General features: G+C 45.9%; 1 protein-coding gene across 4 annotated transcripts in view; it reads right to left on the reverse strand.

Moving 5' to 3' along the window:
* The window catches only part of Lztr1 (Leucine zipper like transcription regulator 1), a 73,060-nt gene that overhangs the window by 13,816 nt on the left and 46,753 nt on the right, over positions 1-12,491 (reverse strand). For all 4 annotated transcript variants that reach the window (XM_075684440.1, XM_075684437.1, XM_075684438.1 and 1 more), the window contains 3 exons: positions 12,369-12,485; positions 1,817-1,976; positions 521-699 (listed from right to left, as the gene is read on the reverse strand). In XM_075684440.1, coding sequence (XP_075540555.1) covers positions 521-699; positions 1,817-1,976; positions 12,369-12,485 — 456 coding nt within the window. The remainder of the gene's footprint in view (positions 1-520; positions 700-1,816; positions 1,977-12,368; positions 12,486-12,491) is intronic.

Genomic DNA, 12,491 nt, shown 5'->3' on the forward strand with positions numbered 1-12,491 from the left:
TCTATGCATATGCAAGTAGTATAGTGCTTGACTTCTATAATATAAGAATTTTTCCTGAAAAATGCTACTTCTAGTCCTAACATAAAAAAGAAATTATTGCATTATCTAAGCTCTTTTAAACTGTCTTTCCAATGTTGCCATCTACATGAATAGTTATTTGCACCCACACCTTACATAGCACGCCACCTACATGCTTGGTAAGGCTGTGGTTGCAGGGAGAGGTACCCATGTACTTGTGAACTTGCAAGTGTGGTCCACCTGCCCCATCTACAGTTTTCCATAAAAGAGGCTACACCCTGAACATCACACAGCATTTTAACAACACAGAAGAAGCTAGCGAAATATGCCCCTCGGTAATCACTACCCTGTAGTATAAAACGGTATGTATACAATGCCTTTCAAGCTGAGCAGCACAGTTTTGACATTGAGATGTGAAGTAACATCAGCTTTTTGAAAGCTTAAGGAGCAACTAACTCGCCTTCTCAAGTAAGCAACTCTTAGCATCAATGATAGCACTCACATTCACAGTGTTGTGGTCTGGCATAAAGGACCGGAACATGGCTTCGAAGTAGCTGCACCGAGCCACAAGCACTGACTTGTGAGCAGGGATCGGGTGTCCATCAAGCAACAGTGTAATGTCACAAAACTCCCGACCCGTCTCCTTCAGGAAGGTCTCCATGTCTTGCTCCAGTGTCGTGCCTGCAACAATTTCCTTTTTAGGGACAAATAATAAATTCTTGAAAAATAATAGAAAGGAAAATAATAAAAGGCAAATCTTGTCACAGTATTGCATACTTGGCTCCTCTATAGCTTTACAAGCTTGGTTATTTAATGCAATCTAAGATTTTTAAAATTTAGCTACAAGAAGCTCAATTGACTGACATGGTTTATGCTTCAAAGCAACAATTGAGAGACACTTTAGTGTATAAGGAGATTAACTGTAGCCATTATAGCAGTAGTGTATTAATTTCCAACGCTTGGGTTCTATAATGTGTACATACACCCAAAAACTAAATGAGTGTCTTGTATTCTGTCCTCATAAAAATGTGGCCACAGAAGCCAGGAATTGCATCCACAACTTCATCCTCAGCAGCACATCGTCAAAGCCACTGAGCTACCGTGGTGCATAGCCATGGGCAGTTAAACTAGATCTTTGTGCAAAACACTGCTGGAGAGCTATCAACTTTTAAAAATTCTAGCTGTTACCTAGGTAATTCTAAAATTACAGGTTTTTCAGTGTTGGTTCAGGCATTTGGCACACTACATGAATTGTGCACACAGTTTGATGATTACTAAAATTTGAAAATTGCTTTTTTGTTAAGTCATATTTATATTGACTACATATTTTAAAGCATGTATAAATGCAACAACACATACAAAAACAAAATAATAAAGCAAGGAAATCAAGAGTAAAGAGACACACATTTTCATTGACTATGCACCAGAACTTAAAGAAACCAATAGATAAACTCCCACACTTCCTCTTATGTTCACAAGCTGGCACTTAATCATTCACCAAAATTACTGCCTTTACCATTAGGCCAGAAGGGACCATCACCATTTTTGACAAATTAGGCAAACGTATGTATATTTTATCCTTCCTTCTAGACTAACCTATTAACCATTCTGTTCAAGTATTGACTGCAGTTATGTAATATTAGCATTATGAATATATTAAACTGTTCGTTCACTCACATTCCTCTTCTCCAAGTTCAGCCTGCTTCAACTAAACATTGGCAACAAGAAGTAATGAGTGAGTAATTAAGCCACAGTGAGCTAAGCAGTCCTAGGAAGCATAAAGGGCCAAGCCACTCACCAGTATAGTCAAACATTGGCTCAAGCAGTGAGCGTACAGCTGGCATCTGTCGGCGCCGGATGATCTCTACCATGAGTGGCTGTGCAATTGTCTCAAACTCCTTGCTCATCACAATCTGGTTGTAGGTGCTCTCCTTCACAATAAACTTCAGGCAGAACTCCTGCATTCAGGAATTGCACAGAACCTGTCAAGCTGCCATAGCATGCCTGAGAACAATGGAGGCACTTGTAATATTAATAGAAGAGATATAACAGAAAATTTTTAAAATAAATGAAAGGGAAAGAAAATTTTGGTGCCGGCGACAAACACTCCAAGAAAAAATAGCAATGAATCAACCAGGCAAAGTTATAGATAACAGCTTCATTTATAACAAACAGTTGATTATTACTGCTGAAGACAATGTGACTGTCAAAATTTGCAAGAAGTCAATGGTAGCCCATTTCAAACAGAATGAACATTCATGGAATAATAATCTCTCAGAATTAATGCATAAATCCACTACACTCGCCTGGGACCACCATTAAATTCTGCACGGATTCAAGTCACTCAATAATTAGAGAGCATTACGCATGGTATAGTGAGGCAACTCCCAGGGTGCCTACCAAGTTTTCATTTCCAAATTCCCTGAGTTTTCCAGATTTTCCCTGAGTGCCTTTGCAAAATTCCCTGAGTGATGCAGACATATGTTTTATGCCAAGACGGGCTGAAACCATATTGTCCGATGCTGTCACTCTCTAGTGAGCACACGAAAAAAAAAACAAAAAAACACTTAATCCAATTTCAATACTAAGGAGTAATGTTAATGTTATTCAAAAAGAGAATAGAAGAGAGAGGTTAGTAAAATGTACAGCAAAGGAAATGTCTTCGCAAAAAATAGCAGATTGAGCCGGACGTTCTCAAATACGAATAAAAAGGAAATGCATAAAGAAGCAAATATTTTCGAATGTGAGCTATTTCTATCAACTGATCGCAAGGTCAGTGTTATGAGGCCTCAACTGTGACAGAATTGAGATTCTCTCTCAACAGCTCGTAAGTCAACTTCAAGTGTCCTTACACACTCTCAGCACGTGCACGACGCCTCAGTGTTGTGTTTCACTGCTTTAAAGAGCTTATTTTGGTCTGGATGAAGGACACCTGCATCTCGGCATCAGCCAACACTTTGTTTTTTGAGCCCAAGCTCCTTAAAAACGGCGGCAGCACGTTTCCTTTCCCGTTCATTGCTCAATGCGTAGGTCCTTTGTCTTCTTGTCCTCCTTCCGCCACTCGTTCGCCCCACGGACAATTTGAAGCATTTTCTTGGTCAGTTGCACAGTCCACGTCCGATTTCTCGAACTCCCTAGGGGCCGCGAAAACGTCCGAAAAATCGGCCAGTTGGAAAAAACAAATGCATGTCATTTACTGCCCTTAAGGGCTCAAACCGCCACAGGCGCATTCGAAAACACACTGAAGGCCTGTCGGTACACGTGCTAAGCATATCGGTGCTCGTACTGTGACAGGAAATATCGCGTGCACGCGTGTATAATTAAGGAATACATACTGTGTCCCGTGGCAATAGCCCCTTCCCAGGCTTGTTATGCTTCACTGCAATACTTTTGCGCATGCTTCACCAAGTAACATTTCTGTACAGAGGCGAAGCTGACTGTCAGGAACCAGCTTTATGTGACGCACCGTGCTTTCCAAGCTTCTAAGCCAATCGCAAGGACCACAAAGGCAGGGTTGGTGCCGTTGCTGACAGCAGTGAATTTCTTCAATGAAAAACACGGCACCCAACGGCAAGAACCTTAATAGCGAACGTCGAAGCAGCAAGGCCTGGCGTTGCCGCAGTGGTGGCTACGGCTGCCAGCGGATCTGCGTGCGTGAGCGCCGGTTCGAGGCGGCGAGGTAATCAAATGGGCAGCGGTGGTGGCTTTGATTAATGCCGTTTCGGAACTGGGGTCATGGCAAAACGTCCGGAAAGTCGGACGGTGAGGAGCTCTTGCGTCCGAAATTTCAGACATTCTGATACATTGACTCTATGGGGTAGGTGGTGGTGCCGCGAAGCCGTCCAAATTATCGGGCATCCGGAAAGTGGATCGTTGTCTGTACACTGGCAACTCCTCCAGACGACAACAGGGAGTCAAAGACGATTCATTACAATTCATATTTGTTACTCGAGCCAGCATTACCGCAGCTTTCGAACCTTTAAATAAAATTACAGCTACTTTTCCCTGACAAAGGCACAAATTCCCTGAGTTTTCACTGAGTTTTTCCAGACTACTCAAAATCCCTGAGAATGCCCAGTTTTCCCGGTTTTCCCGGTTTTCCCGGATGGTAGACACCCTGACTCCTTCCCTGGCAACATCTCTGCATGGAGGCAATAATAAGACCCTCATATCTCATATGGTAATGTAGTCAACAATCCCACACCCTGCCTTGTTTTCATCAATAATAGTCACATCCTTCGTGGTTTCAGTTTTCGTTTGCCTCATTTTCAGTCTCTAAGAGGGTATGTGGCTTTCATATCGAAAAAAATGGCCAAAAATTTGATTTTTCGAAAATCACATTTTCAGTTTCTGTAACTCTTCTTATATCTGATTCTGAAATATCATCACTGAAAATCATGTAGAAGTGCTCTAAAAAATTTGTTGTGTGAGTCAAAGTGGCTAGAAATTTCGTGAAAATCACAAAAGAAGAGCGTTTTTCAAGCCACAATGATTCCAGTACGGCGCAACCGAGCACCACTATCTTGGTCTCGTCTGAAAGTTCATTTCTCCCATGAAGGAAGGAAAAAAACTGGGAGGGAACATAATGCGATTCCGCTAGCCTCGGCAAGCCAACCTCCTCTGAAGCCGCCCCTCCCGCTCTCTCCGGGACCTTGTATACGGTGCCTTTTGGGTTGGAATAGGACCACATTGTTGCCGGACCATTTGTGATTGTTTGGTATGTGGTAACGATTAGTGGCGCCTGCCGTCAAAGGCATGGAGGCACGTAGGAAGTATAACACGTGGGATTCTGCTACCATGGGCATCATTCTTCGCTTTGAATGCGTTGCCTTGAATGATGGAGAGAGACTGGAGAGCCAGACCCATGACGACATAATTTTCAAAGCACAACTTGCGTTTATTACTGCAGTTAGTCAGCGCTCTCACCTCGAAGCCCATCCGGAGTATGCCCGAGCGTGGTCTATTGTTTCGTCAAATCAGCTGTTGTGTACCTCAAACTCCGGTGCATATTTTCTAGCTAACTTTTGTTCCACTGTCTTGCACCTATTTAGGATGAGATGAGATTTTTCACAGAAGGTCGCGGTTTTAGTTCACAAAACGGTGACGGTCGTGGAACAACATTATCAACATCACGACATTAATCATGTGCTAGTGGAAGTCCTCCCGCAGAGGAGGGGTAGATGTAGCGCTTTCATCCTGAATTTGTACAGTCTGCCGAGGGCTTAGAAGGACGACTTCTGCAACATCATTTATGACAGCACGAGAGCCACTGGCTGCAACCAGCTGGTAGTGGTGGGAGACATGAACGCTAGACACACGACTTGGCGCTACCAACAAGACACACAAAAGGGGAGGTCGCTCCTCGATGCGGTTGACTAAACGGGCCTCGAATCGATAACCAACCTCCTCCAACCAACCCGAATAGGCAACAGTGTAAGTCTAGACACATTTCCGGACCTGTCATTTGTCAAAAACGTAAGGGAATACTCATGGACGCACCTGGGCGAAACACTATGCAGCGATCACTACATCCTCAGCATCTCGGTATCCACCCCAATGCTGAAGAGAACAATTAGCGAAATTAGGCTCATGAACTGGGAGGCATACAGGCAGTACCCCCTTTCCGAAAACGGTATAACGGACATATCGGAATGAATGCAGCACCTCTGGGATGCCCACATCCAAACCACCAAAACCATCCAGCGCACGGTCGAGAGGCCCGAAGCCGACCGCCGGCTCTTACACCTGTGGGAAGCCTGTGAGGGCCTTCTCAAATGGTGGAAGCAACAGCGGTTAAACCGGAAACTACGAATTGAGCATATAACAGAAGAAGCCAGAAATTACGCGAACGAGCTGGCGCAGCAAAATTGGGTACAATTTTGCGCCTCGCTCAATGGTACCCCGAGTACGGTGCAGGACATGGGCCATCCTATGTTGCCTGATCAAGCCCAACAAGGCGAAATCGACAACCAGTTGGACACTTCTAGAAATCGCTCACAAGTTCCCTGGGAATGACCAGGATCTGATTGACACCCTAAAAACCAGATACCTGGGTAGTGACCCCATACAATCCTGCCTCCTTAAATACGAAGGAGAACCAAGACCAGAACCAGACGCTCCGATCGCGGAAGAAGAGGTGTATGCCGCGGCACAAGCCTCACAGTGCAACACTGCTCCCGGGGCTGACAAAATGACCAATGCCATGATTAGAAAGCTGAGCCCGATGCACATCCTGGACTTGACCACATAACTAAACGTCGAACTCTGGAGCAAGGGCCACGTACCGAACGAGTGGAAACACGCGGAAATCGTGACTATTTCCAAACCCAGCATGAAGCCCGCGATTGACGCCCTGCGTCCTCATCTCGCTGACTTTGTGCCTCGCCATCAAAACCCGCCTCCAACACTACAAAGAGGACGGTGACCTCTTCCCGCACGCCATGCTTGGCTTCAGGCCGGAACTTTCTGCGCAAAATGATTTCCTAATCCTAAGGGAACAAGTTCTCAAGGGCATCCCGAAGGGAGGAGAACACCTCCTGCTTGCACTCGACCTGAAAGGGGCCTTCACAAACATCTCTCACAAGGCCATTCTCAAGGAATTGAACATCGACTGTGGGGAGCGCATCTTTAATTACGCCAAATCGTTCCTGATGGGCCAGACGGCAACCATCAGAATAGGCCAGACTTGATTGGATACGATCGACGTGCCGAACAAAGGATCGCTGCAAAGGGTGATGGTCTCTCCGATTATCTTCAATGTTGCGATGCTAGCGCTGACCAAAGAGCTGCGGAAGATCCCGGACCTAGGTTACGCCCTGTACGCAGACGACATCACGCTCTGGGCCACCAAGGGCTCCCTTGCGCGGCCCCCTGAAGGTTCGGTATTTTTGTCTACTCTCGGTTTACAGACTGCCTATTGATAAAAGTTGCTAAACCGTATATTTTTTGTCTCTTTGCAGTTTATAAGTTTCCCTTTCACTAAAGCAGTTAAATTGTCTCTTTCTTTTATCAGTTTTAAGCCTATAAACCGTCTATATACAAAACTTATTCGGTTGCCTATTTCTTTAGCCAATGTCCAGTTTATAAGATGTCTATAGAGAAAAGCTACAAATGTTACCCTTTCATCTTTGTCATTGAATTACGTGGTCCTTAATTATTATATTACCAGATAATTTGGTGTTTCAGGGCCTGCTTGCAGATTTTCATCTAATATTATACTGCTTTTCAACATGTAACCTCTGGGTCATCCTAGTCTGGGATGCATCACGGATGATGATTTTTACTTGCGAACCGCATGAAGGCGGAATATACAAGGTGTTTCAGGTAACTTGAACCGAATTTTAAAAATATGCAAATGCCACCTATCTGGACCGAACTAAGGTAATGTTGTTTGCCATCGCTTCGAGATACTCAAATAATTTTTTTGCACACGGCCTAATCAGATAGTTAGTCCTAATAATTATTCAACTTCTCGGTTGTTATATCTACATGGAAAGTGTCAAAGAGAAAATTCTACACCAACATGCGAAACCCCCGACACAGCTTTCTCTTGCTCAATACATGCTACATAAAATTGTTTTTCTGACGTGAAAGAAACCCGCGAATACACTCAAAATACCCGCGTGACTGGCCACTCGAGGCACTTTACGTGTCACACCAATCGGATCAGGATAATAGATGTTATGAATGCCAACTTTAGTGACAAGCAGATTCCAAACCAGCATCAAGCTAAGAGCACCAAGACTCGTTTGTAGCGGGCTATTCAGAACTTATGAGTGTGCGATGAACCGATGTCACACATGTGGTGTGCGCCTTATGTGTCGTCTGATTCACAGATACTTTTCATAGATACTTTTCTCAGATACTTTCAAAAAAGGCGACCCTTCAGGAGGCTGCGACGGCCGTGGAGAGATTTGCGGCAGCGAGTTGAATGCGTTGCATGCCTGAGAAGTCTGAGGTGATCCGGGTGCACGGAGGAGGAATCTACAAGTCCCCCGGCCCTATCGACCTTTATCTAGAGGGCCAGAAGATCACGGAAAGCAATTGGACTAGGATTCTGGGTTTTTGGATCTAGAGAAACCAGAAAGCCTCCCACACCATCCAAACCCTAAGGTCTGCCACCAACCAGATCTCGTATATTATCAAACGAATAACAAGAAGCCGCAAGGGCCTGGAGAAGAGGACACGCTTCGCCTCGTTCAGGCTCTGGTGATCAGCAGAGTAACGTATAGCATGCCGTATCACTACCACTCGCTAAACAAATGTGACCAAGGACAAGTTTATGCCATCATCAGAGGCGCATACAAAAATGGCCATGGGTCTCCCTGTCACCATCTCAAATGAGAAATTAACGGCCCTCGGGATCCACAACACCTTCGCTGAGCTGTCGGACGCGGCTATGGCTTCGCAAAAAGCCAGACTACAGAACACGCCGGCGGGCAGAGCCATTCCTCCACCAGACTGGAACAGCAACGGAGCTCCGTGCCCTCGATGGGCAACGATCACTCCCGCCTGAGGTCAGAGGCAAGATCAAGGCGAACCCCATACCGAAACACATGAGTCATGAACTCCATGAAGGGCGACGCAAGGCTTGCGTCGACAGACAGCGCCGACAATTCAAGGGTCACCCGTACGTAACGTACGTGGATGTGGTGGCGTACCCTGTAGGGGGCCTTTTCGCGGTAGCCACCGTGAACAGGGGAGACAACTCCTTGACACTCGCAGCCTCTGTCAGGGCAGAGACCCCAGCTGCGGCTGAGACCATAGCCGCGGCGCTAGTAATAAAGCAACAAGACAGGGTAAGCAGGGAAGTTCATGGCGTTACCGACTCGCAACAGGCCTGCCGTAACTTTACCAACAGACGAACACAGCTGCTGGCGGCTCAGATTCTAGGCCCGAGGCTGCAAGAATCCCATAAAATCACGTGGACGCTGGGCCATGCCGGACTGGAGGGAACGAAAGGGCGAACGCCATAGCTCGAGCACTAATCAACTGAGTGGGGCAAAACCAATCGTCTCATCAATCCCCACCCTTTACCTTCATGCCCCTGCCATCCAATTACTGCGACCGACTTGAGATCCGGCGACTCAACCGCAGGATTTATCCTCCCTCTCACAGAAAGCTCAGCACTGAAGAGGCAGTAGCTCTCAGACTTATTCAGACTAACACATTCCCAAACCTATGCAGATACAGCAAAATGTACCCAGAAACATATCGCGGCATCTGCCCCTGGTGCAGCGACACATGCCCTACACTTTTTCACATCTCGTTGGGGTGTGGGGACAAACCTCAACACTTAAAGACGCCTAGCACGTCATTTGAGCGGTGGGAGGTACAGCTGACTGGCGATACCCTGGCGGGACAAGAAGCTCTTGTCCAGCAAGTACATTGAGCAGCCATGGCCAGTAGAGTCCTGGAATGAGGACACTATTACGTACACTATTTTGTAAGATTGTGTGGTGCGACGTCGTTATGCTGTTGAGATGTGCCTGTTGATTTTTTGCCAGTCTGTTGAGAGGCAGAAGGCATGGAGCATAATGACAGTGTCGACTGGGACTGTCTGCTATAACAATGGGCTGGCATGGCCTTGAGTATGGTTGGGATCCCCGGCTCGCCACTCCATCATTGGGCCATTGGGCACAAGATGCAACAAATTTTTTTCACACAGCAAAGCAGTCGCTGTGGACCCTGGGTGCTCACTTGATTGCCTGTACATGTTCGCAGTGGTGAAAGACATCAATGTTTTCCAGAAGATGCCCCAAAATGCAATGAATCACCGTGGGAAGGGTGGCTTAGTTGCCTTCACACGCTTGCAGGGTGAAAGGTTTTGTTTTCTTGAAACTGTCATGAAACATGACCAGTCGTCCTTGAAGTGGCCCTCGCAGTTTGTTGGGCACAATGCCAGTTAATTACCCGATGCCTTCATTCGCTACAGCCTCGGGGGCTGTCTGCTGCTTGCTTAAGCGGTGCGCCGTGTGGTGGTTTGGTGCGTTACTTGACTAACACAACACAGACTCAACTGCTTCATTCAGTCGAATTCCTGCACTCAACCTCAGCGTGTATTTGCCATGCCTACTATGTGCACATATTCCAAAACCCCCGCAGCAGATGCAACCAAAGCGAGCCGACTAAATCTACTGCTTGCCTATAACGTGAGGGCCTATTTCCCATCATCTCATTCCTCTAAATTTTTTATGACTAGGCTTCAGGATCGGTCACATGACGCTCCCTCCTAGTATTTTCCATCCTCCATGATTTCCCCGTGTTGTTTCAGCGATCTTCTCCATACATAAACAAGTGCACTAAAAGCAAATGATTCAAGGTTGTTCCAGAAACACCGAATGGCTGCGCCCACCACTTGACTCCAGCACGTTTCTCCATTGGTCCGGCACTCGCTATGCAGGGACTCGCTATGCAGGTCTGCTTGGCTCTTTGCATCTCGCGAGCTCTCAATGGTCTCCGTAATCTTGACGAGTGTTAAAACGGGCGCTATGTGGACATCGCAGTAGTGTGGCCGATCCCTTCATTTGGGGACGTCTCAGACCTGTGGCTAAGCATTCCAAGCACCGGTGACGTGGACTTTGCGATCAAGCTTCGCACGCGGAATCCTCGGACACATGGCTAAGCCTTTCAACATCAGCGTTTCAGAATTCGCAATGAAGAAAATCGCGCACGCAATCCTTGGACCTGCAGCTAAAAATTTTGCGCAGTCGACGCCTCCGACTGCGTACTAAACACACGCCGACTCCTCGGGCTCGCGGCTAGGCGTTTTGTGCAGCAGCACCTCGTACTGCACGACTAAGCACATCGAGTGTCGACTCTAGCTTGGACCCGTGGCTAGGCATATCGCGCACAGGCATCTCGGACCCGCAACAAAGCACATAGCATGCTGACTCTTTCTATCATATTGTCACGATGTCTCATAACAATATCTATCATACCACCCCTTCATAAAGGGAATTTAACCTCATCATGAGCTCTGTTCACTAGGCCCCTTGAGCTGGCACAGACACCTGGCTGCAGAAGTGAGGCATCACACAAAAGTACAAGCTGGAAAGCACCTAGCAGCTGCATTGCCGCCTATATATCAGTGGTACCCTGATCCCAAGCTCCACAGCCATTGTCAAGGGAAGATAATTTGGAATGCTGCTGAAAGCCTTCATTCAATCACATGGTTAATTCTGCCAAAAAAAAAGATGCTTCACTGATTGCACTGGAAACTGCTATCAATGAGGCAGCCTGCAGGTACAACACTGGAACTATATTCATGCCCACACACAGCTCTGCACCTCACTTGATTTGAAACCCAGGCAGCACCATGCTCTTTGTAAAGTAGCAGTAAAGATTGCCATTCGACTAAAAAGGGGGAGACTGAGGGCGCACAAGACCAGAGGCCACATGTTCAAGAAGTCCCACATTACGAAACACACCAAAGACTACAAATTTGGTCAGAGAACTTAAGGGAAACCGAAACGTTGTGAGCCATTTTCTCAAAACTGATTTTTTTTCTTTCTGCTCAGCTTTTGGTGCCGATTTATTTGTTACCGTTTGGCCTTTTTGACTCTGCTCTTTTTGTCATTCTTATTAAGTTACAGTGTAGCTGCTGACACTCTCGCTTCTTTATCTTGACTTTCTATAAACTTATGATGTGAGTATTCGTTCACCCCAAAAATGTGCTTGATGCAAAGGTAACACAAAAAATGACAATTCAAGAAACTTGCGTTGCGAAAAAAAGAAGCAAGAATGTCACGACTTTCAGCATGCATTTAACTATGCTAACTGTCAATGAGCCTTCCATTACATTTTTTTAAGCTCCCCAGGCACTTCAGTATATGCAAAGGAAAAAAATTCTGCTGAATAAAATGTTCTCAAGATATCACTCTGAAAATTTAATGGAAGCACCAAGGAGACATTTTAAATATTTGTGCCAATTTTCATGAAAATCCACGAAGAAATAAGGAAGCTGATTTCTGAAGTCATTTCCCCCTTTAAATGTTTCATCTTTCACAAAAGCTTGAACCAAAATGAGTTTTGAACACTCGAGTGTCGTAAACACATCAGCATCTTTGGCGGCACCAGAAGCAGTGCCAGTACAAGTCTAACATTGCACCAAATAGGCCATACATTGGAAAACACTGGCACAGTGCTGGTTACACAGATACTTCAAATATGATGAATACTATGTCTGCTCCTTCATCCCATGCTACACATTTCTGTCCACTCCAGGTCCTATCGAGGCTGCATGGAATCTCCAGGGCAATCATGGGAATGCAAAAGCATTTCATGAAAAAAAAAAAAAGTAAATTCATTTTGAACCATCTCCGCTGGAAATGAGTTCTTGGTACACCCACCTTGATAAAGTCCAGACGCAAGTCAGAGGCATTTTGCAGGGCAACAAGGACATTGCGATGGTTGATGGCTGCTTCGAGATACTGGACACACAGGTGCTCCAAGCGCCTCATGTGGAACTGTCA

Source organism: Dermacentor variabilis, chromosome 3 (genome assembly GCF_050947875.1).
Source record: "Dermacentor variabilis isolate Ectoservices chromosome 3, ASM5094787v1, whole genome shotgun sequence".
In the NCBI taxonomy this organism is placed as follows: domain Eukaryota; kingdom Metazoa; phylum Arthropoda; class Arachnida; order Ixodida; family Ixodidae; genus Dermacentor; species Dermacentor variabilis.